Consider the following 26009-nt stretch of genomic DNA (forward strand, 5'->3'; position numbering starts at 1 on the left):
AAAAAATACTTAATGGATTAGATGAGATGGAAAAAGTTAAAATTTAACTATAGCTGTTTTAATGATTTAGAAAGCACTACCTCTCAAATAACATTAAAAAGTTATCTTCTAAGATGAACCTCTTTGTAGGCTATACGTGGTTTTGTGTGATCATGGAGGCAGTTTGGTGTTAAAGGGGTGCCTGCATAAGGTTCAATTGGCAAGAACTCTTCTCGGCGGTGAGAGCAAACCATTTGAAAGGATTAGTTCTGTATATACATCCACTCACATTTTTTCTGGATTCCTTAGTCTTCAGCACTGCAAATGTCTGTTATACTGTGGCAAATTGAACATTCTTATCACCCTTTCAACGGTGGCAACTTTAAGAGAGGCTGAATTGTTAGTAGTTGGTGTAGTGTTTGCAAAGAGTGGCTAGAAGCATGACGAGGCTTGTAGGAAGAGAAAAAAAAGGTCTGTTAGATTAGTTTGGAAGACCTAGGCAACTGTTTTGAAGCCTTTTTCAGATCTAAAATGCAAATGTTGAACTTCAAAGCTAAATGCAGCTGAGATGATTCCTCTGTGTTTGTGTATGCATCAGCTAACTATCTGAAATAATTTAAACAACATGCAATGTGTTTTTCTGTAACATGCATACAGAATATACATTGAATTTTAACCTTTTTTTCCCTGCTCTTCTCTGTAGCTCCCAGCAGCAAAAGGCTTTGTTGCTAATAGTTTCTATTCTGGGTTGACTCCCACTGAATTTTTTTTTCATACAATGGCTGGTCGAGAAGGACTGGTTGATACAGCTGTAAAAACAGCCGAAACTGGATATATGCAGGTAACTGTCAGTGGACTGGGGGATTTTACCAGCCTTGTGAAAGGAGGAGATTTCTTATATGCATGTTGAAGTGAGGGGCGGGAGAGAAGTACATATGTTACATGTGTGTGTCCCTTTCTAATGTAACAGAGCAATTTATACTGTGGAATACATTACTCTGCTCCTGTAGATGTGAGGTTTATAAACCAGACCTCTGGCAATGGTACAGTAAGATGCTTGTGCTAAGCTGTTTCCTCTGGAATATGGGCAATAAAAGCCCTTGCTCTATGGAACTATCGAGGGCTACTTTCTATGTATTGTGTGTTCTGAAAACCCATGTGAATGATGGACGTTTTTTCCATACACTGTAACATATATTTGAGTTGCGAGTGTTTATGGTTTATCAACAATGAGAAACAGAAACCACAAATCCTTGATTTGAGTTATTTTAAAAAAAGATTGTCTGCATGACAGGAATATGGCTAAAGCTCCCTTTAAGTATCTTTCCTCTTTAGGTCACAGGCCCCTTGGCCATATCAAGTTCTGTAAGGTGTTAATGTCTTGGGCTCTATCTCTTGTGAAAAGAAATGTCCCTCCAACAAAGCTTCTTGCTATTGTGAGCAGTCCTAAGACTTCAGTGGAAATATTTAAGTAGTTTTTTAAGTATAGTCTTCTTCCCAGTGTAACAGGCAGAAAAAAAGCCAAGATAATTTGGGGCTGGGGATATGTTCAGAGGTATGCAAGTAACTCTACAAAGACTGAAATCTGTTCCTGTTGGTGTGGGTGACTAATTAGACCATTTGTGTTCTAAACTAATGGAATAATGTTTACGTGTGTGTAAGTATATAGAAACACATGTAAATATAACAAGAAATCTGAAAACTCAGACTACATGAATAAATTGTAGTACTTGGGCTTTGGAAATTTTTTTAAAATCTCAACATTTATTTCAACTTACCTTTTTTCTTCACAGTGAAAAAGATTACCCATTGATATTCTTTAGTGAGCTAATTTACTTCCGTAAAACAATGAAGTCCATCTTTCAAGTAAAAATCCTTTTAACCACTAATACTTCATAGAATGCCTTCTTTTTGGGGGATGGAGAAAGGAAGATGGTATTAAAGGGATTTCCTAATACAATGAATTAATCAAGGAGAAGTAGCTAACACTGGTAGAAAAATAGCACCTACTGGATTTGACAGATGAGTTCTTTGGTTTTTGTCAGTAAAAATAATTGTTGACTGGTTTTGCTTCCATATTCAAGAAGTGTTGTATCCCTTGAGAAATAAACCTAATTCAAGAATATGAATATTCTGTTAAAAAGAAAACACAACAAATTCCTCAGACTATAACAGATTCTTGCAGCTTAGGTTTCCTATGTCATAGAATTTCTAAATGTGGAGAATTGTATTGTTGCTTTAAATTATATTATTGTTGGCTTTAACGTTCTGGGGAATGTACAGTAAAGCCCTAGGGATTATGTATGACGTATAGGTTTTCATGCCTGCTAATCATTGTGTCAGATTTATTTACTGAGTTCAGTTTCTATACTTTTTGTAACCCCAATCAATAGCTACTTTTTAAAAGATCCCATTTACTTTCCTTGCACCCTTTTTTTTTTTTTTTTTTTTTTTTTTTTAAACTTCAGAGGCGGCTGGTAAAATCACTTGAAGATCTTTGCTCACAGTACGATTTGACAGTCAGAAGTTCTACTGGTGACATTATACAGTTTATTTATGGAGGAGATGGCTTGGATCCTGCAGCCATGGAAGGGAAGGATGAACCGCTGGAATTCAAACGAGTTCTAGACAATATCAGAGTAAGGATTACTGAAATCTTTGTTGGAAGTGTGAAAAGACGATTAAGCATGTAGAAGTACTTAATTATGGGGATAACTGTTTCAGTTAAAAAATTTATTTTTAAATACCTTTTTGGGTGGTCCTGGTCAGTCTTACAGTATTACGTATGCTAAACGTTACAGATTTTTTTTACAATAGAACAGAGCACCTAGGACCAAACTGTATATAAGATGTGAAAAATAGAATTTTGTTTGGTGCTTAGGAATAGTTCTAGGGCCTAATATCCAGATCACTAAATAAATTGCTACTGGCTTAGTTGGATGCTAGAATGGACTTGTATAACACAAAGTAATTCCTTATTAAATCAAGACATGCACATTCTTTTGTGTTGAACCGCTTCTCGGGTCAGAGGCCTAATGTGTTGTTGAATAACTCTGGACTTACTGTGATGTTTGAAGAACAGTATTTTGTGGTTTGTTGGTTGGTTGTTCTACCCTACACACCCCCTCCGCCCACCCCCACCCAAAAATAAAAGCCTTTTGTGGAACTGACTGTTCAGATTTCTTTAATGTGAGTGTAATAAATTGATAGAATTAGAAAAGTGTGTGTGTGTGTGTATACCTTCAGGTTTATGTAAGTAAGTAGAAGGATATGTGAGCCTACTCTTCACAATAGTCTGGTACTATATAGTAAAAAAAACCCCAAAACTAAAGAATGCTGTTAATCCCTGTTAATCACTTGTATGTATTTATATTTGGTGTCTTTGCAATGAAGTCTTTGTGCAGATGTTTTATGTGAAGAAATAATTTTTTTCCTCTTAAGGCTGTATATCCATGCCGAAGTGAACCAGCCTTGAGTAAAAATGAATTGGTGTTAACTTCTGAGTCTATCATGAAGAAGAATGAATTTCTTTGCTGCCGAGACAGTTTTCTGCAGGTAACTGTCACTTCCTTATTACACTATGATTAGCTTTTCCATATAAATCAAGGAAATAAAATAGAATGGTTTTGCCAATCTGTAGGAGCAATGGCTTAATTTTATGCATTGGTAGCAGGAGTAGTAGTTTGTTCAGTAATATATTTCTGTACATTTAGGGGATGGGGAGGGAGGACTAGTACTTTTAGTTCTTGTTATAATAGTTTTTCATGTTCACCACAGGAGTTTTAGAAACAGGAGAAAAATGTAGTGTGTTTTGTTGGGTTTTTTTTTTTTTTTTGAGTAGAAGGTGCTGCTGATCTGAGATATCTTGCTGGACTTTCTCTCCACAGCAGGATGGTACAGTAATTATGTGCTTCCCCTGGGACACTAGAAATTAAATATTACATATTGACTCTGTCTAAGAAACTACTGAGTATACTGTTACTATGCATATGTTTTGATATTACCGACTTTCTAGGGTAACTGGTTTTACTCATCTGTTTGTTTTCCTGTAGTAGAAACACCAGCAATACACTTACACCTATTTACCTTGCTTTCTTATGATACTAGTCCAGCAAAAAACTTATCACATGAAGTGCTTTGATGGAGGGGGCTTATCTTCTGGGGAGTACTTACCTGTCTTTTGAGGATGAGTGAATGTTCACATGACTGTTTGCACATTGAATTGTAAAAATCAATTTGTTTGAAAGAGTATTAAGCAGTGTAAATGTTTATGAGAGCAGCCATACTTAAGACTACTTTGGGAGACTGTGAAGAAGCCTGTAGAATTAACTTGCCTGGGGATGTGTAAAGCTTGATGAACCTTCTGAGAACTGGCAGTGATGAGAACGTGCTTTTGAAGGGTTTCTTTTTAATAGGTCAGTTTTATAAACCTGATTTGCAATTCTGTTGCTAGGGGAGAGTTGACAAAATTATTATATCCATACCTGAAATATGCTGTAAATCTTAACTGCCTCTCTGAAGGAAAAAAATATGCAATATACTACTTGTCAGAGTTTGGAGATAAAGCTGCTCTTTGAGGTGTTTTAATCATATCATATCTAGATAATTGCTATTAATTTCAGAAGCACAAAAATGGCTACATCACCTTAATGGTAATTAGCTTAACAAGATTTTTAAGTTTCAGATACTGTTACATTTTCTTTTTTCCTTTTCTTTTTTTGTTCATCCTTGAAGACATTAACTGAGACAGGTTATGAAAAATATAATGAGGTAATTGCAGCATGTGTGTGCACTGTGTGAGCATTAATGTTAGTGCTTTTTAGCTAAAGATGTGTGTATAGTGCTAAAGTTAACTGATTAGCGTATATACATTACTGCTGGTTAAATTATAATGTAGATGTTCATCACAGTAATTTACAGAATTCCTTTTAATGGTGAAAACCATGACTCATAAATTGTTCCCCATACTTAAATTTGAGGATTTGGGGGATTTGAGGAAGCTTTCTTTTAGGGATATTAGCATGTTTTTCTGATGTTTTCCTATCCCTTCCTCTACTTTTCCCTTCCAGGACAGAGATAATACTTACTGCTGTTATTTTACCAGGACGTTCCTATAACAGGCTTATCCACTTTTGTCCAGAAGTCTAAGTAGCCTTTTTCAAACAGGCTGGTGTTCATTCTGCCTGCACTCTGCTCTCACTGGAGGGAATTCAACTGATGAAAAAGCAGATTGTTGTCTGGCACAGTTTCAGTTGTGTTACTATTTTAAGGTATTTGAGTATATCAGAATACAAGTGAAGGTAAATTTTTACTTTCGCATTGAAATTGAGGAATTCTTAGAAACCCTCACAATTAAAAAAAAAAAAAAAAAAAATCATTTTTCTGGTTTTTTGAGATGATAGAATATGAGTTCTGGGGAGTGCAGTGCAAACATGTAAGAGACTCGGCACACAGCCAGTCAGTGCTGGCACATGTAGAGCTGACCTGATGGATCTTCCTGGACTTGAATGGATTAGTGCTGAATCTTGAGGGATTGTCTGTACCACTCTGTATTTCAGAGGGCTTCTTAACTGTAAGGATTCTTGTATTAGCAGTGCTTCATGTATATAAATGATCCCACTAGCTTAAGTGCTGGGAAACATGATGCAAACACCTGACTGACCAGGCTTTATACTCTGGACTGCAATTTTGACTAAACATTGGCTCTCTAGGAGCTGATAAGGTTCATGTTGATCCAGAATTTACTGAGTAAGTTAAGTGCCTTTTTGTTAAACAGGTCCAGACTAAAAGACTTAATGGGTTTGACTATGTGAAAGACCCATTGGTCTTTTGAGCTCAGTCTGGAAATCACATAGTTGTGCTCATAGAGGACAGTTGCACTGAAGATGATAGCTCCATAGAGAAAGGCTCAGCAAAGAGTGGGCTACATCTTCCTTCTATTTGTAGCATAAATTGATCCATAGTTTGGGTAAACTGCCCACAGATAATTGAAAGTTGAGAGGAGTAAGTAATTCCCTCTTTTAGTTCTTCTGCATGAATAAAATTCTCAACAAAGAAAAATAAATCTCTTAAGAAATTTATCTTTTATTTCTCACACTTTTTCACTCCACTACATGGAAATAATGTATCATTTCAGTAATTTATTTTTACAATTCAGAATCGTATGTAACGATTTAGTATGCTGAAGATTTCATTTTTTTAAAAGTATTTTCGTACTGAGGGACTGTCAAAGAGGAAAAGTTGACAATAAATAATTAGCCATAGTGCTGTTTGCAGTCCTACGCTGTTTTGGTCTTAAGTTTGACCTTTCTCCATATGACCACATGACTAAATCTCCAGCCAGTATGACAGTTTCTTTTGAGGAGGTGGTGGTGTGTTTTATTATTACCGTCTCCTGGTTTTATGTGAATAAGTGAACATTTAAAAGAACTTAGTCTTCAGTGTTCTAGAAGGAGAAGTTAGCATTACATCTTCTACTGCCTTCTCCTTCCACTCCTCCCTTCCTGTTCCTCCACAAAAGAAGCGTCTTTCAAGATAGAATTACTTTAAAAATCTCTCCTGAATGTTTTGGTTGTTTCTCTAGATCAAATATTCTGGGCAGTTTTCTGTGTCCTGCAATATTCTTTTTTTAATGCACTTGTAATAAAAAGATCAATTTTTTCTAATAACACATTATTACTTAACACTAATTTTTAGGAAATAAATCAAATTATCAATTTTATGCAAATATTTCAGGGTCAGAAACTTATAAAATGGCATAATATTTCATTTATGAATTAATATGACTTACTGCAGGGCAAAAGGGGCAGAAATGTATGAATGCATCCTGTTGTCATCCAAGTGGGGAAACAACTTGAAGCATCCGTTCCAGCAGCACACTTTTATTGTTCATTTGAACTTTGTTCTGGTATTCACAGAAAATAATGTATTGTCTGAAAATACCTTGAATACCAGAAAAAATGTTGTTTTGAAAATCTAAGGATTGTGTTAGGTTGTAATAGTGTATTGGTAATGATTTATGAGTGCAGTTGAAAAAAAAAAAAAAACCACCAAAAAACCCCACAAAGAAACCCAACAAAAGAACCAAAAAACAACAAACCAAACCAAAAAAACCCCCACCAAACCTGCAAGTAATTTTCAGTGCCTGACTACTGCATTGGTTGGAAGGAGTCCAGTACTGAGTGAAGAAGAGCTGATACTATGTAATCATCATCCTGGTTGTCAGACAGGACTGGTGGGGTGGAAAGGGTTTAAAAGAACTCTAAAAATCAAACTACTCGCTCCTCCATGGAGGTTTTTTTAAATCACTGTTGAAGTAGATGGGAAGAATTTTGTCTTGCTTTTTGTTTATAATTTGGTTTTGATAAGCCTGTTTTATGGTAATGACTTGCACTGAATCCACTTTCAAGGAACAGTTTAATCATGGACCTTGTATTTCATGAATTCTAGTGTACATATCTATATCCAAAGTCTAATGCTCAAATGATGTTTCATAGAAACGTTGGTATTTTTCTGATAGTATTGTTTATGTTCCAGTAAAGACAGCTAGAACTACTTTTGGGGAAACCTGTTAAGAGAGTGAAAGGCTTAGGTACTGCTACATCTTAAATACAATTATCTGCAAGACCTGATATCTATTTTGAGAGGGTTTTTTCCCCCAAATAAAGTACATCTTAAATCTCTGAAATCTATCCAGAAAGTGTTCTTTATATACTTCTTCTCATGCCACAGCAGTCTTTCTGCTTTATTTTGAATACTGAGAATGTGTGTGTGTTGGTATATAAAGAAAATAAGAATTTTGTTATTTTAATTATTTTTTTCATGGTACAATCCGTTTCAGTAAATGATGAGTAAGAAGGAAGGATGAACCAAAGTCAAATCTTTTTTTTAAGTTTTCATTGTGTGCTAAGGAAGGATGCTTTGATTCAGCGTTGACCATATTCCTCATGTACTGCTACTAATTTGTGGTTACACAAGAGTGAATCTGGTTTTCTAAATTCTAGTGTATGTCTGTGTTTAAATTTTGATGTTACTCTCTTCATATTGTGCATTGTTAATTTATTAAACATTCCATTAGGAGCAATAAGCAAATAGCTTACGGCTGAAAACTTCTATATGAAGACCATGTCTTTGCTTACTGTTTTAATGTAATTTCAGGAAATTAAAAAATTCATCAAAGGTGTTTCTGAGAAGATAAAAAAAACTAGGGACAAGTACGGCATTAATGACAATGGCACAACAGAGGTAAATGATTTCAAGGGGATAATTATGTAGTTGTTTGTAACCTTCATAAGCTATTTCTTTTCCAACTGTTCTATTCTCATTTCAGCCTCGAGTTCTGTATCAGTTGGATAGGATTACTCCAACACAACTAGAGAAGTTTCTAGAGACTTGCAGGGACAAATACATGAGGTAAGTGTTTAGCCTGTTATTTTCTCTCAATTTATCCCCCTCCTGCCCCCAATTCAGAATTTATTGCTCTGTTTGCAATCTAGGAGTGTGTTTTGCTGGTTTTACTGTATGACGGTTGATTCTGTTCTGAATGTTGTACAAATAATAAGTAAGAAACAGTTGGCCCCAATGATATAAACATTGCAAGACAAAGGTAGAATGCCAGAAAAAAAGGCATTGCCATCTACAGGTGGGCTTGTCAAGGCAGACATGTTCACTTTCTCCCCCTCTTGCAGGAGATTGTTCCAAACTTGCAAACAATCCATGCAAAATAGTGTCTGAATAGATCAGTTTCAAATCCATATGAATCATGATGGTTATTCTTGATCTACATAGTCTGTTCTATACAGTTACATCACACTTTGTGAATCTGTTATGCAGTCGTAGGAGCCTTTTGTTTGCTATTCTTGGTCTCTAACAAGATAGTGGTAGTGTGGATATTTTCATCTCTTATTATCCGTTGAGAATTGCTTCATTTACTTAAGACTGCTTGGATTTGTTCATTAGCGTACAGTCATTGGTGACATCTACTTTGTGGCCTCACACTCACCTGCATCATTTGTTTACTAATATTTTTTTCTTTTCTAGAAAATGCATACATATGTTAAATTCTTAACCTCACTATTTAAAATCAATTACTGGTTTTCTGCTCTTATTAGGATTACTCAAGTTTGTCTTAAGTGCTCTTAAACATTAATTGTCTATTTTACTGTAGTAGACTGTTTTAGCATACTATATTATGCTGATAAATGAAAGATGGTACAGTTGGAAAGGTTGTAATTGCTGTGATGATTGTTTTTGTTTTATAGACTACTGTCATTTTACCAGGAGAAATCTCTCAGCTGGGATTTCAGCAATTTTTGGGTAGATATGACATGAATGTAAAGAGTTGTCCAAATAATAGTGAAAAAAATAACCTCAATTTAAACAATTTTGTTTTACAGCTACCCATAATTAAGTCCTTTATTACAAGCTAAATCACTATCAGACAGCATTTTTACTTGGTAAGAGCTCATCAAGGAAAATGCAAGAAGCTGCTACGAGTTAGATTGATGTAGGAAGTGTTATTGTGCCTTAAGTTCAGAGGTTGTATTTACAGAATCACGCAGATTCATTCAGGTTGGAAAACACCCTTGGGATCATCGAGTCCAGCCATCAGCCCTACTCTACAAAGTTCTCCCCTACACCATATCCCCCAACATGTCATCCAAACAACCCTTAAACACATCCAGGGATGGTGACTCCACCACCTCCCTGGGCAGCCTATTCCACTGTCTGACCACTCTTTCTGTGAAAATTTTTTTCCTGATGTCCAGTCTGAACTTCCCCTGTATTTGCTCTAGAAAAGCAGATCACATTACACTCTGTGCAAGCTGAAAAATGTGAACTGCAGGATCTGAACAAAACTGTAGGGGAGAATGTTAACTACCGCTCACGTCTCAATCTGAGATCTCATCGTATAGTGGTCTTCATTTGGGTTTTTTGACCTGTAAGGACAAACAGTTGTCAAAGTACATAAATTTTAGAAAGGGGCAAATGTGGGAATGAGTACATTACATGTATAACTTGCAATTGAAAGTAGATCATCAGTATAGGGATTTTGAATAGGGTGAAAAACAAGAAGGCATAAATACCTGGATTTTGTTCTTATTAAAAAGTAATGCGCATAATCATTTCTTAAAGAAGATTTAATAAAGGCATTTCATGCTTAAACATATAAAGGGAAGTTTTGGAAATTTTGGCATATGGGATTTCCCTCAATGGGGAATCCTGAATCTACTGTTTAATGTTTAGGAGGAAGAGTACAATAGTTTTATTTGGTGCTACAGATTCCCTTTGATTTGTGGAATGCCTGTATACAGGGCATCTTCTTGTCTTGCATGAAATCAGTGTCTTAAGTATTGCTAACCTTTTAACCTCTCTCCTGTTCGTCTATTAAAATATATCTATATATAAACAAGCTTCTCATATATCTACCAGAAAAGTTTCTGTCTTTGCTCCTTAGGATTTTATGCCTTCTGGAGTTCTGTGTCTTTTTCTGTGTTTTTTAATGAGAGAATTTCTTTGTCAGGGCACAGATGGAGCCTGGTTCTGCAGTAGGAGCTCTTTGTGCACAGAGTATTGGTGAGCCTGGCACACAGATGACTCTGAAGACTTTCCATTTTGCTGGTGTTGCTTCAATGAACATCACTTTGGGTGTGCCAAGAATCAAAGAAATCATTAATGCTTCAAAGGCTATTAGGTACTAATGTTGTTTTGTTTTGTTTTTTTCCATTTGCTTAAATGAAACCTGATGGATAATTTTGCAGTATGTGATAGTGTTCTCAGTAATATACTAGACAACATTGAATCCATGGAATATCAGAACACAAAAAAATCTAATGTCTGTCTAACTAAGTGATACTTAGGGCCAGAGAAGACATAAGTTTTATTTTTCTGAAAATCAAATGAGGTAAAATGATTACTTACTAAGTTTAATATTCTGTTAGGTGTCTCTTGTATATTATGAAACTTTCTGGTGTTTAGCAATAGTTGAAGCAGTCACTTAAATAATACTAGAATAGTGTACACCATGTAAATAGCCACTAGTTTGCTGTGTTATAATCTGTGTGTGCTTGTTTTTACTAGTCTGAAGTACATGAGCAGTAATTTTCTTAAAGGTACCTGACTAAGCTGAAGGAGTCTCTGTCTTATTAAATACTACTTTAGATGAAAAGATCATTGCCATAAGGCAAGCTGTAATTCACATTGCCATCTGTAATCTAGATAAGCAATGTTCTAACTTTTTTGTGTGTGTGTTTATTCTTTGTAGCACCCCTATTATAACAGCACAGTTGGACAAAGATGATGATCCTGATTTTGCCCGTCTGGTTAAAGGAAGAATTGAAAAAACTTTATTAGGAGAGGTAGGAAAAATTGTATTATTGCTAATACTTTAAATGTAAACATTAGCCAGTTGCTGTGGGGCATTTTAACCACTTTCCCATGCTAAATATTTTGTCCTTATCTCTTAAAGATTTCAGAATATATTGAGGAAGTGTTTCTTCCAGATGATTGCTTTATCCTAGTGAAGCTGTCTTTAGAGCGCATTAGACTACTGAGACTAGAGGTGAGTCGTTCAGTTCTTATGCAGAATATGCCTTGGGCAAATTCCAAAGGGTCTCTTAATCCTGCCTAAGGAACAGAAATTAGACCAGTGGAAGTTAAAACAAGAAAGTGAACAAAGGATGTCCTATGACTACATCACATCTGGATTTTTTCCCCCTTTTTTTTCCTTGTAAAGTAAATTATTTTTTCTTTGTTTGGAAATGAAACAACATACATTAATTTCTTGGTGGCTTGTTAAATACAAGGATGCAAATTCTGTCCATTAGGTAACAGGCCTGTACCCTCAGCCCAGGAGAGTATTTCATGCAAATTATAAGAGTAACAATTTTTATTTATTTTTCTGTTACACTTTTTTATATTCTTTTGAAAGACCACTTCATGTATTTGAGCAGATTTATATAAACTAAGAGAGATACCCTGACATTTGCTGGCTGACTTTTGCCACAGGTGAATGCAGAGACTGTGCGCTACTCTATTTGCATATCAAAGCTCAGAGTAAAGCCTGGGGATGTTGCTGTCCATGGAGAAGCAGTTGTATGTGTGACCCCTCGTGAAAATAGCAAGAGTTCAATGTATTATGTATTGCAGTCCCTGAAGGAAGAACTGCCAAAGGTAAAAACAAAGACTGTCTCATGCTGTGGTGGGACGTAATCAGTAATAGCAATTTGGGGTTCTGTGGTGGGAAGATAAAATAATTCTTGTCAGTACTGACAGTGAAGATAGTCTGAACCCAGAACTCTTAGATTGTGCTACTGATTGATGCCGCTGCTTTACAGTTGAAACTAAGCCTCCATTACTAATCTTTATATATAAAACCAAAGCCTTGATACTTTCCTTCAACATTTTACTGAACCATTCAGAGTGCAGCCATTGTATGAAATATATCTTCTTCCAGCTGCATCTAGAATTGAAGTACATGACAGTATCTGGCATTTTTGCAGATGTGAGGAGACACAGCACTGAGGGATATGGTGTAGTTGAGAATGGTCAGTGTTAGGCTAATGGTTGGACTAGATGATCTTCAAGGTCTTTTCTAACCTAGGTGATTCTGTGAGACTGTCTATTTCAGATTTAAAAACAGTGATAAGTGAATGTTATTATTGGCAGGATGCCCTTTCAGTTGTGCAGATCTACTGCCATGCAGTGACCCAGGCCTGAGTGTGAGGATATCTGACATAAAATGCAAAACGTAGGTTTATAGTACAGTGTGAATGTCACATTTGCACTAGTGTATCTTGTTTCATATGTATTTTAATTGAGTATTTACCCCAAAGACCAGAGTTTCTAAATAGGTTTGAATGCCAGTAGGGATTACCCTTTTATACATCATTACTATACACATCCAAGTTACTAGGTTGGTTTTTTTTTGTGAAGGTTGTAGTGCAAGGTATACCAGAGGTTTCCCGAGCTGTCATTCATATTGATGAACAAAGTGGAAAGGAAAAATACAAACTTCTAGTTGAAGGTGATAATCTGCGAGCTGTCATGGCTACTCACGGAGTGAAAGGAACAAAAACATCCTCTAACAACACTTACGAGGTAATGTTCAAATGGGCACTGTAGTTTTTTTTCCCCTTAGCATCTTTGTTACAAGTGCTTGTTTGTGTTCAGATGCAGCAGTTGATATCTAATCAAGCCTGATTTCATTAATAGGTATCAGAATGCATTAACATAAGATAATAATTTGACTGGCAGCACTGTTCACTTCGAAAAAGCTTTTTCTATAAATATTTTTTAAACTGAGAAATGCAAAAGGGTAGTAATGGAGTATTATCTGACATCAGACAGTATTTGTTGCAGGAATATACTTGCTGCAAGCATTTGGCTCTTCATTAATCTAAAGCAATTTCTTGTATAGGTAGAGAAGACACTAGGAATTGAAGCTGCTCGGACAACCATTATCAATGAGATTCAGTATACAATGGTGAACCATGGTATGAGCATTGACAGGAGACATGTTATGTTGCTGTCTGATCTAATGACTTACAAGGTTTGTATTATCCTTTTTCTAGACATTGCATTGGCCTGTTTGTACAAATTAGTTTTACCATGTTTGAAAAGGATGGGTGAGCTATGGAGATGGAAATCAGTATAAAGAACTGAAGATCATACTGACCAAATACTGTTGTTTGTCTATCAAACAAAATGTTTAATCTAGTTCCAGAGGGTAGGGAGAATAAAGTCTATTTTGACAGAGAATAAGTTGATATAATGAGTAGGGAGTCATAATTTTATATTGGAAATAGGAATCCTAAAAATTGTAGTATGAAAACCAACTGTTTGGGTAACCATGCATGCAATTTAAGGCTTGCTGTGCAGAAAACCACATGGGGTGGTTCATAGCAGCTGCACTCTTTATAAGAGTCAAAGGATACAGACATTACAAATAGAATCAGATTACATGTACAGTCTTACAGTACTTGTTAGTAGAAAATTGTATCTGTTCTTTATTGATTGACTTTATTTACTTTATATCCAATCATACTTAGATTTGAGTACACTTAGTGAAGTAAGATTTTCCACTTTGCCTGCCAGAGCGCATGTGTTTATTTTGGGTAAGATGAATGAAGGAATTCTGACCTCTCCCAAAACTGTAGGGCTTTGTTGTACTGAGCTGCAGCAGTCCCCAGCACTGGCTTGTGTGGAGCTGCAACACAATAGTGGAAAAGGGCATCAGAGTGCAGTGTTTTACACTTGTTGGGCTCCTAGCAGGGATTCTTTTGTCTGTACTTCTGACTTGCACTTCTGTGCACAGTCTGTTATAATCAGGATGTTTATTAGAAACTAGGCAGAAATAACCCATGTTAGTTTAAAAAGCTAATTACTTTTTTCTGGAGGGGGAAAAAAATGAAAATGTAACATCTTCATTACATCTTCATAGCATCTTAGACTTCTGGCAGCTGAAGTCAGATTTATCAGTAGATAATAGGCAGTAGCTTCAGCGCAGTGCTTTCAGACCCCACTCAAGTTCATGGCCACATTTCTTTCAACTTTTCCAATATTATTGCCTAAAAAAACCACCCCAAAACCAACCACAACAACCAAAAAAACCCCAAAACACATTTATGAGAGCTTCTGTTGTGTATGAATAATCACTTCTGGTTTATTTAAATATTGATTATTACCAACCATTAACCTTCAGGATGTTTAAAGCAGCACATTATGACAATGCTATTTTACTTGTTTCATGTCTGTTAGAATAAAAGCTACATTTCTGTTGTTCACTTAATTTGCTTCTTCAGCAAACATAACTGACCTCCAGCCACTATTATGATAGTCTTTCTTCGGGTTTTTCATCAATCAAGGGTGAAGTGCTGGGCATTACTAGGTTTGGACTGGCAAAAATGAAGGAAAGTGTGTTGATGCTGGCTTCTTTTGAAAAGACTGCAGACCACCTCTTTGATGCTGCCTACTTTGGACAGAAGGATTCTGTTTGTGGTAGGTGTTGCAAATTCTGTTGCATTTTGTGGTCCTTACCCAGCATTTGTAAACCTCTTCAAAGCACTGGATTTTTGCCCTTGTTAAGATTTCTGTTCAGCTTGTGAAAAACTTCAGGTCAGAGGCTAATTCATGCTTCTCAGTCCTAGGAGTTTGGTGGATGTTTCTCTACTTCTCAGTCAGAGATCTTTAAGTCAGTTGGACGTTTGTTGTATGTTTCTTAAAGTAGACTTTTAGTAATTTGGTTTTGTTTTCTTGCCACACAGCTCAGTGCAATACCAGGATAGCTGTCCTGCTATCAGTAGTTCTGTTTTCAGTTTTGAACGTTTGTGTATCTTCAACACCTAGAGCTGATTAAGGAGACTAGTAATTAGGTTTTGTTTTCATTCCTGCTCTGATAGCATAGGTGAATATCATACTGTGCATAATGGTTGCTTATGTAATTTGTCAGTTGTAACTGAAAATAAACAGGCAGAGTTCTTGACCTCTTCAGTTTAATTCTGATGTAAATAGATACAAATTCTGTTTGTTTGGGTGGTTTTTTTTTTTATTAGAACCCTTGTTTAGCAGTACTCATTCATTAACAGAAGAGGGAAGATCCCTGTCCTGAGAAACTTATTTTTAAATGCATCTGTTATTTTAAAGTTAACATCCACTGAATCATCTTCTCACTGAATTTATGAAACAAGTTTAAAACAATATGTATACGTGCATATGTACATACAGCCAAACACAATATTCAATTAGATTAGTTTTGTCATTCTGTTTGTCTCTTAATTTTACATTTCCACCTACTCTAATATTTGGAATTGAATTTTTTTTAAACTCCTTGGCCCTATTCTTCCCAGATTTCATTCTCCTTTAAGCTACATACATTTTGGAATGATTTGTTAACCAGTCTACATCTAGTAGGTTAAAGAGAGAAAAGGAAAAGTGAAGCAAGTTTCACTCTCTTCATCTGTTTGTGTAAGGTCTACTACCATCCTGGAGCTGTAACTGCTCATTTGGAGTTTCTGGGTGCTAATGAAGCATGAAGATATGAATAGATACCTTAGAGTTTACTAGTCTGTATGTATTTTTAGGTGGTCTTAGATGGCGTTGTCAATTTTAAACAGTGTTTTGTGGACAGTGTATTTACTGAATCACTGGAATCTGTTAGAAACCTTTGTATTACTACTTGTATTTTAAGAACTCTGCCGCTTTCTCTTCAGCATTCCATGTGAGTGGGGTTTTCTTTTTTCTTCTAATTATAATTTTTTGCCCATGATTAAAACAGAGATCCTATGGGAGACTCATTCCATCCTGGACAGTAAAGAAAAGTCCTCTCTGAGCTGGTAAAATCTTGTTCTGAATAATGTGGAAGCCAAAGATCTTTTCCTGTTGCCTTCTATATGCATGTTTTAGTTCAAATAAGGAAATGGAGTGGACAAAACAGAAAATTGTTGTCTGACTTCCAAAACGGAAGAGATGATACTGGCTTGCTTGTATGATGTGGCCATCACTAGTTATCTCTTTGAATTGCTATGAAAAGAGTCTCTTACACACTCATGGTTTTGCATCTCCAGAGCAGGAAAAAAATTGTAAATGTTGCCAAGAAAAATGAGTCTGTACCCAAAATCAACTATAGCTGCTGAACTGAATGGCATTGCAAATCAGTGCTTCTCTTGAATGTGTGGGTGTAGTTTTAGACCATGTGGCCTTTGAATCCCTTTTGTCTTGAAAGGTGCTTCCCCTGCACCCCTGCCCCAAGAAAATGGGGAACAGCTGATTCCCACTTTACCTACAGAAAGACAAGCATTTTCTTTTGAGAACTGGTGATGCCACCTTTCAGTGGGCAGAGTACAACCAGTTCCAGCAGCATCCACTGGAGGCTGGAAGCAGGATCAGCAGGAAGTGCTACTGTCTGCGAGTCACCGCTTAGAGATACAGTCAATTTGCCTTTCTGTACCCTTCCCAAAAGCAGCCAACAGCACCTCACATCTAACTTCAGAGTGGGAACTGATTGCTACAGATCACTGCTGTGACATTCATTTACAAGGAGGTGGTCTGGAAGAGAAGCGTCAAAAATAAACTGCAATAAGATCAGTATGACTGGCTGCATCTCTACCTTACTGCTTCCAGCTGGAAATGAGAGCAGCAGTTCATAGCTGTCAGCCAGATGCTTAGATCTGCACCAGATTATAACTGGTGGTGTTATAATACAAGACATTGCACTGGAGGAGGCTTGGATGGTCATTAGAGCAGAGCATGCTGCCCTGGCAGTTCTGCCACCAACACCAGCATTATCTTTACCCGTCCCATATATTGTCATTGGCCTCTAGTATACATTAATCTGAGTAGATGTTAACATACATCTTACAGCAGCATGTTCTGTTCAAATGTTTCCTGCTTTATGGGACTGCTGTCAGATGCTGCAAACTATTATTTTGTCCTTAAGGCAAAAGGGAGGTGGGGAGGAAGGCTTCTGGTTGTATACATGGAAGTATTGCAAAGGGAGAAGGATTCCCAAAATCTAAATGAGTTTCCATGGTTCAGTGGTTGGCTCGGGTTGAAAGGTGGTTGTGCATAATGTTAGCCAATACATAGTAGAAATGCAGCAATGATCTAAGAGCAAAAATAGAGAATTTTCATTCATATGCATTTAAATTACCAATCAAATCTTGCTAGAATGTTAAGTAAATTGATTTTTATCCTTTCTGCATTCAAAGGTACAGCTATTTATTGTTACTTTCTTAAACATTTCTGTGAAGGACAATACTCTTCATTCAGATCATAACAGTATGCTGAGGAAAAAAAACACTGGTATCTGATAACTTGCTTTTAATGTGGAACATTCTTTGGAAAAGTTGTATACATCAGTAGATATGGCACATAATTGTGCTGGCACATTGCTGCGAAAATGTTATAGGTGTTAAAAACAGTTGGGACAGATTAAATCTTTCAACTCAAAGCAAGCACTTTTTGAATCGTGTAAAGGCAAAAAGTGGTATAGCTCAAGTAATGGTATTCCTCTTTCATTAGGAGATTGCAGGGTTTACAAGGGAACTTGGCCAGATTTGACCAAAGTCTTAGTGCAGAGTCAGAGAATGAACAGGAAGTAACTTTTCTTTGCATCTTCTGCTATTGGCACTGAGTGGAACATGTCTTCTCCTTCTGAAGCTCTTTCATTACTAGAAAAGGTGTTTTGGTTGGATTGAATTTTTCCCATTTAGAAATTAAATAACTTACCTGATGACCATAACATTTATCTAGTGATGACACCTTTGTCTTTACATGTGGAGTTCAAGGAGATTTGATAGGCAATGCATACAGAATGAAAACAGGCTTATAAATCCTTACTCTTCAGATGTTCAACAGGTTTGTTTTTTTTTTCCTAGGTGTTTCTGAGTGCATCATCATGGGAATTCCAATGAATATTGGAACAGGACTTTTTAAACTGTTGCACAAAGCAGACAAAGAATCAACCCCTCCTAGGAGGCCACTGATATTTGATAATAATGAATTTCATATTCCCATTGTTACATAGCACTTGGACCATAGTACAAGATAACAGAACAAGAAATAGCAAGAAAACATCTTTAGATTAAGAAATATGTATTATCAGTTCTGTGTGTCTCAATCACTGTGAATTGGTAAGTGAAATACTATCAAAAGAACTGCCTAATTGTGTACTGCATGTTGTTACTACAGACCCTGAAAGGAGAAGCTTCTCTGCACCAGAGAGTGGAAATAAATTTCAAGTGGATTTTAGCTGATAAAATTTTATTTTTCATGTGATAGAGTTAGATCTTTGTGTTAATGGGTGGAAGTTTTCATTAATTCAGTATTATACATGTGTATGCAGATGTGCTTAATAAAACCAAAACTGCAAGAGTTCTGTGAGCTTGGACAGAGTGCATTTGGAAGTGTCCTTTCAACAGGAGCTGCAAGGGTCAGTCTGTAGCTGTTAAGAACAGAGGCTTCGGAAAGCTAGAAGTCAGTCTGATTCATTCATACTGAGTTAAATTTCAGGAGTGGTGTTGAAAGTGTTTGAAATGTTTGGTCTTACGGTTTTTTTAGTTGTTTTTCTTTTATCCCATGTTATTTTCCAGTAAATGGTTTTCTTCCCCAGACTTTGGGATGTACCTGCAAGAAGCTTCAGATTATAAAGCTGTTCCTAAATTCTGAGAAAACTGTTATAAGAACATTACAAATTATAAATACCTTTTCATATTACAGCAGTTGTTATACTGCTAGAATCTGTAATTTACAGTAGTCTTAGTTTTTTGAAAGTTTCATAATTGATCAGTATGATCTGATTAATCTACTTTTATTTTAATATGTAAAGTAGAAGTGGAAAGGGAAGCTGTTTTCATGCATTGCCATGAAATAATTTGGTAATACTTTAATCTTGGACCCACTGTATCAGTTTTCAGAATGAATACAGATTTAAAATTATTTCAGTGTAGTATGTTTAAATTTAATCTGGTGCTATGGAGGAGAAGTATCTTCTCACCATTGTTTGGATATTCAGTGTGCTCATAACATGAGTCAAGTTTGGAGAGAAATGGAGAAAAAAAGCTGAAGTTGTGCACTCATGAAGTAAAAGCAGGCTGCCTGAATGATTTTGTGTTTGAAAATGAAGACAAAGTGCAGCAGCAACTTGTTCATGTAGCAACTAAGAGAAAACTGTAAGGCTACATTCAGAGACTGTAAACCTGTTGTTTTAAATCTTAAGGTGCCACTGTTTGGGTTTTTTTTAGATATCCATACAGAGAAGACGTGATGTGAAATTCGACATAGCTATTCTCAAATTGTTTTGTATTTTCAGTGTGATACTAAGATATACTTCTGCCTAGATTTTGGCAGGGTAAAGACTGAGAATGTAATGCATTTAGTATCTGCTCTAAAAGCCATATATATTTTGCTATCTCCCTTTTAACAGTAGAAATTTCAGAATAAATATAGATTATTTAGTGATCTCAGTGAGATTGCCACATAGTGATTTGTCTGTATAGAAGTCTAACTCTGTTTCTGTTTTAAAGACATTAAGTATAAGACAGGGAGGGGCCAAATGGATAGAAAGCCCATAAACCTTTCTTGTGAAGAAGTACTTCATTTTATCATGGGAAATTCTACTGAAAGTGCTTGGTATTTTTGTGAATAAAGATTCTTCTGAAGATGTAAGTGGGTGGAGTTGTGCTCAGATAAGTAACTTTTTTTTTTCTTTTGGTAAATACAGTGAAATGCAGCTATTTAAATGGTGGGTTTATTCTCTTGTATGTGTTAAAAGTATTCATTAAATTACATATATTCTTGTTGTCTTTAATATGCCAATAAAAAGAGGCAGAGATAAAGAAAATGTAAAACTTTGTGTTTGTTTATTGATGCATTATATTTGTGCATGATTAATTTACAGATGACCTAACCTCTATCTTCCTCATTTTCTTAGTTAAGACAGTTGAAAATTATTTGAGCTTAACTCTCAGGTATTTGCAACCTAAATGAATATATAATATAAAGCCTATCTTGCTTAAAATAAATATAAGCACATCTTGCCCTCTGGGCAGGCTATATACTTCATCATAAGTATTTCAGCCAAAAACAGATTGTTTACAAGAGTTCTGAACTAATAAATATTGTTTGTGCTTTCTGTACAGTCAGTAATCAAATCAGTTGGATTTCCCTCATAAGCAGCTTTTTTTAAGGGTCAGTTTTAATGGTCAAAGAAATAGAAGTTTGAGATTTCCTGAAATTTACATTTCAATTTAAATTTTCAATAAATTATTTTCAGAAAATTACCATTGAACAGCAGAAGCCCTGGAACAGAACATCCTCGACAGCCAATGTGTCTTTACGTGGAAAAACATCACTGTCCCATTGATGATGTGTCAGAATCGTTTGTGTACTACAGTATGCACATTACAGTAAAAACATCTGTGAAGTTAATGCTAAAATTTCTAGTATTTAGATTACGGGGATCAATTTCATATTATCTTTCAATATCTTTCATAGCTGTTAAAATCTCAACCATTGTCCAGGTCATGTGGAACATAGGTGCTGAGCTCAGCATGGTAGGGCTGCTGAAGAATCTCCAGTGTGGCATGCATAGCCAGTGGTGCAGTGGGCAGACGGCAAGGCCAGCTGCCAGTGGGAGGCCTGAGATGGGAACCCAGATTCATTTCCACACTGCTGATGGTGTATATTTAAGAAAGCAAGAATTAGCTAGCAATATTCACTAATTATGAATATCCATACCCTGATTTCTAACTTTCTCTGTATTTTTTCATCTGTTTTAAAACAAATGTAAACTTCCTTAATTTCAGGCTTAGAAACTCCTCGATAAGTCATTATTTATCAACTGATCCTTGATTACGTTTTTTCCCTCCAGTGAGGTCTACTGAAAATACTGTGTGACTTGCACTAAAACTTGAAAACAATTTTCTGTTTTACCTGCGTTGTCATTTACTTGACATTGTGTTGTTAATTTGCATTATTTCAAGAGAGATAGTTCTGGATTTTTATAATGGGTCAGAAAAACCCCTTCCATCTCCGCTTTTCTTTTTGTCTAACAACAGGAGTAGCTGAATAATTACTTCAAAAACATACCAGTAGATACTTGGAGATGGAAAGAGCTTCTGTATGTCTCTCTTTGCACCAAAAACAATCAAATGAAACTCCACCTTTGGTCCCTCTGATTGGAACATAAAGTGACCTGCTAGTCTGGTTACAACACAGCTGGAAAAGCCTGGAGGCCTGACAGTAGGCAGAAGGCTGCGGTAACTGCTCATACCAAGGGATCAGCTGAGGTTGGCAGTGAGGGCTGCAGCTTTTCAGTGATGGGAACAGAGCGGAACATGAACAGATGTGCAGGTGAAGGGGGAGACGACAACGGAGAATCAAATGGAGAAGTCAAGTAAAGCTCTGCTTCCTGAAAGTGTTGCAGGAGAGTTAGGTATCTGCTATGAAATCCATTTTTGTGACAGCCGTATGGATGGCAAGATGCAGCGAAGAATGTTGAGGAAAGAAGCACATGTCCAGGGGCCATAGCTGTTTGCTCTGGAGGTGGACAGGGCTGTGTGGGTAGGTACGTGGCTTCAGTTGCTGGTAGTTGAAGTTAAGCTAGAATGCTTTTGCAAGCCTGTATAATAGATTTTTCTACAAGGTATATAGCCTATATAATTTTGACAAAAGGCTAGATACAGACCTGACAGGATTATAATTTTTACAGGTGAGGTTTACACTAATTAGCAGTCTGTGACTGCTAAACCTATATCCTTTGACAAATCACTGTTCTTTCCCCATGGTATTTTTATTTGATGGGAAGAGTACTGAAGGTGGAAGAAGTATGCAGGCAAAAATTATAGTTAATTAGTAAGGCAATAAGCAGAGATAATTTTATTTTTTTTTTAAATGCACTTCATTAAAAAAAAAAAAGTACTTTCTTAGTATGTTTATCAGGAAACTACATTACACAAGTCTCTTATCTACAGAGAGGTAAGGAAACAGAAGCATGTGCTGTATAGGTTTCCTATTGTGAATATGGGAAGCTGGGAATAAATGAACTGCTGCTTTGGTCCATAACTTGAATTTTGTATGGAGGGCTATTACTTTATTCTTGCTTTATCTATGCTTTAAAAAAAAAAAAAAAAAAAAACAAAAAAGGAAAGCAAATTAATCCTGTATTTTATAAATTAACTACAAATAGGATAAAATTAGGTTCCTTCAGGACAAATACTCCCTGATGTCTGACCACCTGTCACTATTTCAATATAAGCCAAAGTAACCATTGCACCAGGTATTACCTCTATTTGGTATTGCTGTGCTTGCAGACAGGAATGTATTTAGAAACCCCTAGCAAACAGGATAAAGATTTTCATAGTATCTGCGTATTTGCCTAAATTCTTCTGTGAATATAACTGAATCATCTGTCTTCAAAATGGTTAGCTATTCAGCTAATATAGCTATTATGTTCAGCTAATATAGCTATTAGCTATATGTATTCAGACATAGAAAAGTCTGTCAGTAATTAAATATGTGGGGAAAAAAGTAAGAAAATAAGAAAAAATAGCCTGTATTTTTAATGTCTAAGAACATAAAACCTGAAAGGGATCAAATTATAAAATGTGTTAATGTTTTCATGCACAAATATTTGGCAGGTTGTTTAGATATGATTACAGTATTGATGTAATGCATAGCAAATTTATTTTGAGGAATAAATACCAAAATCCCACAGGACAATCTGAAAGACTGAAATAAAACAAACTAGCCCTACTACTCTTGTATGTCAGTGCTTGTGAAAATGAATTATGGTTTCCTGTAACTGATAGAATGACAATTTTAAAACATTCCTTATAATGAAATTAGATCATATAATCATCTTCCACTAGAGAGCAGCCTTTTGTTTTGGGAAAAGATATCTGGGTAGCAATTCTTTATCTTTTCTATTAGAAATGAGTTTTGCAATATTAAGAGCTGAAATACAACTTTGAGAAGGAAGGTTACCTGTTAAAATCATATACATGAGGAAGGAGATTAAGGGAATTAATTTTCGTGAGAAGGGGAAAACAGTCCAGACATGTTTTTCATTAATTAGTAAGGACATGCTTATCTTTTTCCCCATGTCACTTAAAAAACCAAAAATGTAGCACTTAAGTAGAAAGCTGCAGTTATTCTCAAAGGAACACAGCAAGCTGCTTCTAGCAAGTGGAAGAGCAGTGTATCTATACTGTGAAAGGTGACAAGTCTTTTGTTGTAGAATTTTCCATGCAGTAGTGACTGTTAGAATCTGTATTCATTCTCTATAGTGAGCATTTAAATATAGGTCCAAGAACTTCCCTGAAGCATAAAGTCCTGGCAGCTCACTGGGTAGCATCTCACATTGTTCAGCTGCTGCAGAACCCCAAAGCAAGGCTCTATTAAAAACACTTGAAGGAGTTTCTGAGAGATGCAAGAGACCAATGGTTAGGACTGAAAATAATATGAAACAGGTGGTCTTCTCTGTATACAGACAGCTGAAAACAGCAAGATTTATAAAAGATAACTTCCACTTTAATGTCTAAAAGCTACGGCGATGCCTGCAGCTGTGTTAGTTCCTGTTGTATGTGTAACTCAATTCACAGTGGTCTTCTGAGCAAGAATTTAGCATTGACTGGCTGTGCTTAGGGATTCTGTTGGCCATGGTCTTTAAATACAGCGTTGTCTTCACCACTGCAGTTTCTTCTAGTTATATGTAAAGCCTCTGTGTGCATCAGATGGTAAAAGGTGTTTCTTAATTAAAAGATTCTGTCCTGAGAGTCCAAACCTGAAAGATTAGGAATAATTGCATGGTCCTTTTGGAAGCAATGATAGGTGTGGCTGATATTGCACAGGAATACGGTGGTTTCTGCAGGTGTTGAGAATAGAGGGAAGAAAGCAGACGAGATAGGAATGCAAAGATAAGCAAGGGAATATGGAAGCAAGAGTAGAACAGTAGTTCATAACTGTTTAGGGGGAAAACAGGAAGGTGCCAGTTGGGTAAAGGGACACACAGATATTCATAATCTCTACAAGGAGTCCCAGTGAAGTGATGGAAATAGCTGGGAAAAGGATGTGTATTTCTGAGAACTAAGATTTTGTGATTTGACCTGGAGATTACTGTCACTGGCTGTGACAACTGATATTTAAATCGTTATTCATTCATTAAATTACTATTAATAACAAGTAATAATTCTGAATTATTTCCGTCTTTTTTTTTTTTTGGTTATAATATTCTTTCAACCAACTGTGCACAACTACAGCTCCCTAACTACAGTAATACACTCCAGTTAAGTGTCAAAACTGCTGTGCATGTTGGGTTCTGGTACAGTCCACGTGGAAGATTATATTTGTAATTGGGGGAAAGTAGGAGTCTGTCTTTTGGTGCCCATACTTGTAGTTAGATCAGAAGTATTCCTAGAAAAACATTATTTGAGGAGTTTTTAATAATACATAAGCCCTACTACTGGGCCAAGATAACAGAAATCACATCAATTAAATTCCTAGTGTTGCATCTTCCACTAGAAAAGAGGCTACAACATCTGTGAAGATCAGATGGATAATTCACTGAAGTTTGAAAATGAAAGCTATTCTTTGTAGATTTTGTTGTTAAAAGATGAGGACTATTTGCAATAAATGTCTGCCATCACAGTCATATGATCTTCTTGATTTCAAAGCTGGGTATTGCTGAGCAGTTTTAGTCTATGGATAAAAGAGGATGTGCAGGTGCCTTTGTGGCTGCGGCTTTTATGATTCACACAATGCTGGGGCACCCCACAGGACTTCATACCAAATTCCTTTCTCCTCTGTGATGGCTATCTTTTGTCAGTTGGAGACATTGACCAGAAATGAAGCTGTTATAAAAGCAGTAGGTATCTGGATTATTAACCACAGGCATTTTATTCTCCTTTTTGTGAAAGTGGGTGTTGGTTGGTTAATCTTTCAATACATATGGCAATTTTATCTGCATGCACCTCCTTTAAATTATGCAGATTTTTAAAAGCAAAATAAAGAAAATTAATTGCCAAGAAATGCAAAAGCAGTAGTGAGACTATGCTTGTAAACTTTAGGAGTCCCAGAAAATGCCAGAATTAGGTGTAAATGTGACTTAAAAATTATTTGATTTATTCAGGGTTTTGTTGGTTTCTGAGAAGAAGTGGTCAGCAGCATGGTGTGATTCATTCCCATTTGTAATCTGCAATACTATTTTCTCTTCTGTTACTTGAAATAGGAGTTGCTTCTTAAAGTCCCCTTTTCTACAGAATGAAACCCTGAGCAATACACAGGCACAGACAGGGGGTTCTTTGACTCGGGCTGATTCACAGCATTTTCGTTTGGAAACTGCTGATTGGTCTTGGAGTGACAATGATGGTCTTGGCCATATCATGGTGCAGGCTTGATGCGCCAGCAGTGATGTTGTGTGACTTGTTGAAGGGAACTTTGGGTAGGGGATCTCTTTCATGCACACACCAGAAGGAATGACACATCTCGCTTCTTCCTCTACCCCGACCCCTGCATTTTTTCAGTGCAATGATGTG

At 36.2% G+C, this 26009-nt stretch overlaps 1 protein-coding gene across 2 annotated transcripts in view; it reads left to right on the forward strand.

Moving 5' to 3' along the window:
• POLR3A (RNA polymerase III subunit A) overlaps positions 1-18522 on the forward strand; it is a 35769-nt gene extending 17247 nt beyond the window's left edge. The window contains exons 19-32 of one of the 2 annotated variants that reach the window (XM_026850969.1): positions 683-820; positions 2448-2618; positions 3421-3534; positions 4714-4749; positions 8137-8223; positions 8309-8391; positions 10502-10672; positions 11243-11336; positions 11447-11539; positions 11986-12150; positions 12913-13077; positions 13397-13528; positions 14844-14976; positions 18354-18522. In XM_026850969.1, coding sequence (XP_026706770.1) covers positions 683-820; positions 2448-2618; positions 3421-3534; positions 4714-4749; positions 8137-8223; positions 8309-8391; positions 10502-10672; positions 11243-11336; positions 11447-11539; positions 11986-12150; positions 12913-13077; positions 13397-13528; positions 14844-14976; positions 18354-18502 — 1731 coding nt within the window. In that variant the 3' untranslated portion in view covers positions 18503-18522. The remainder of the gene's footprint in view (positions 1-682; positions 821-2447; positions 2619-3420; positions 3535-4713; positions 4750-8136; positions 8224-8308; positions 8392-10501; positions 10673-11242; positions 11337-11446; positions 11540-11985; positions 12151-12912; positions 13078-13396; positions 13529-14843; positions 14977-18353) is intronic. The other variant, XM_026850970.1, reaches the window with a different exon arrangement.
• Positions 18523-26009: the final 7487 nt, after the last annotated feature.

Source organism: Athene cunicularia, assembly GCF_003259725.1.
Source record: "Athene cunicularia isolate RWA chromosome 6 unlocalized genomic scaffold, athCun1 chr6_part1, whole genome shotgun sequence".
Taxonomy (NCBI): Eukaryota; Metazoa; Chordata; class Aves; order Strigiformes; family Strigidae; genus Athene; species Athene cunicularia.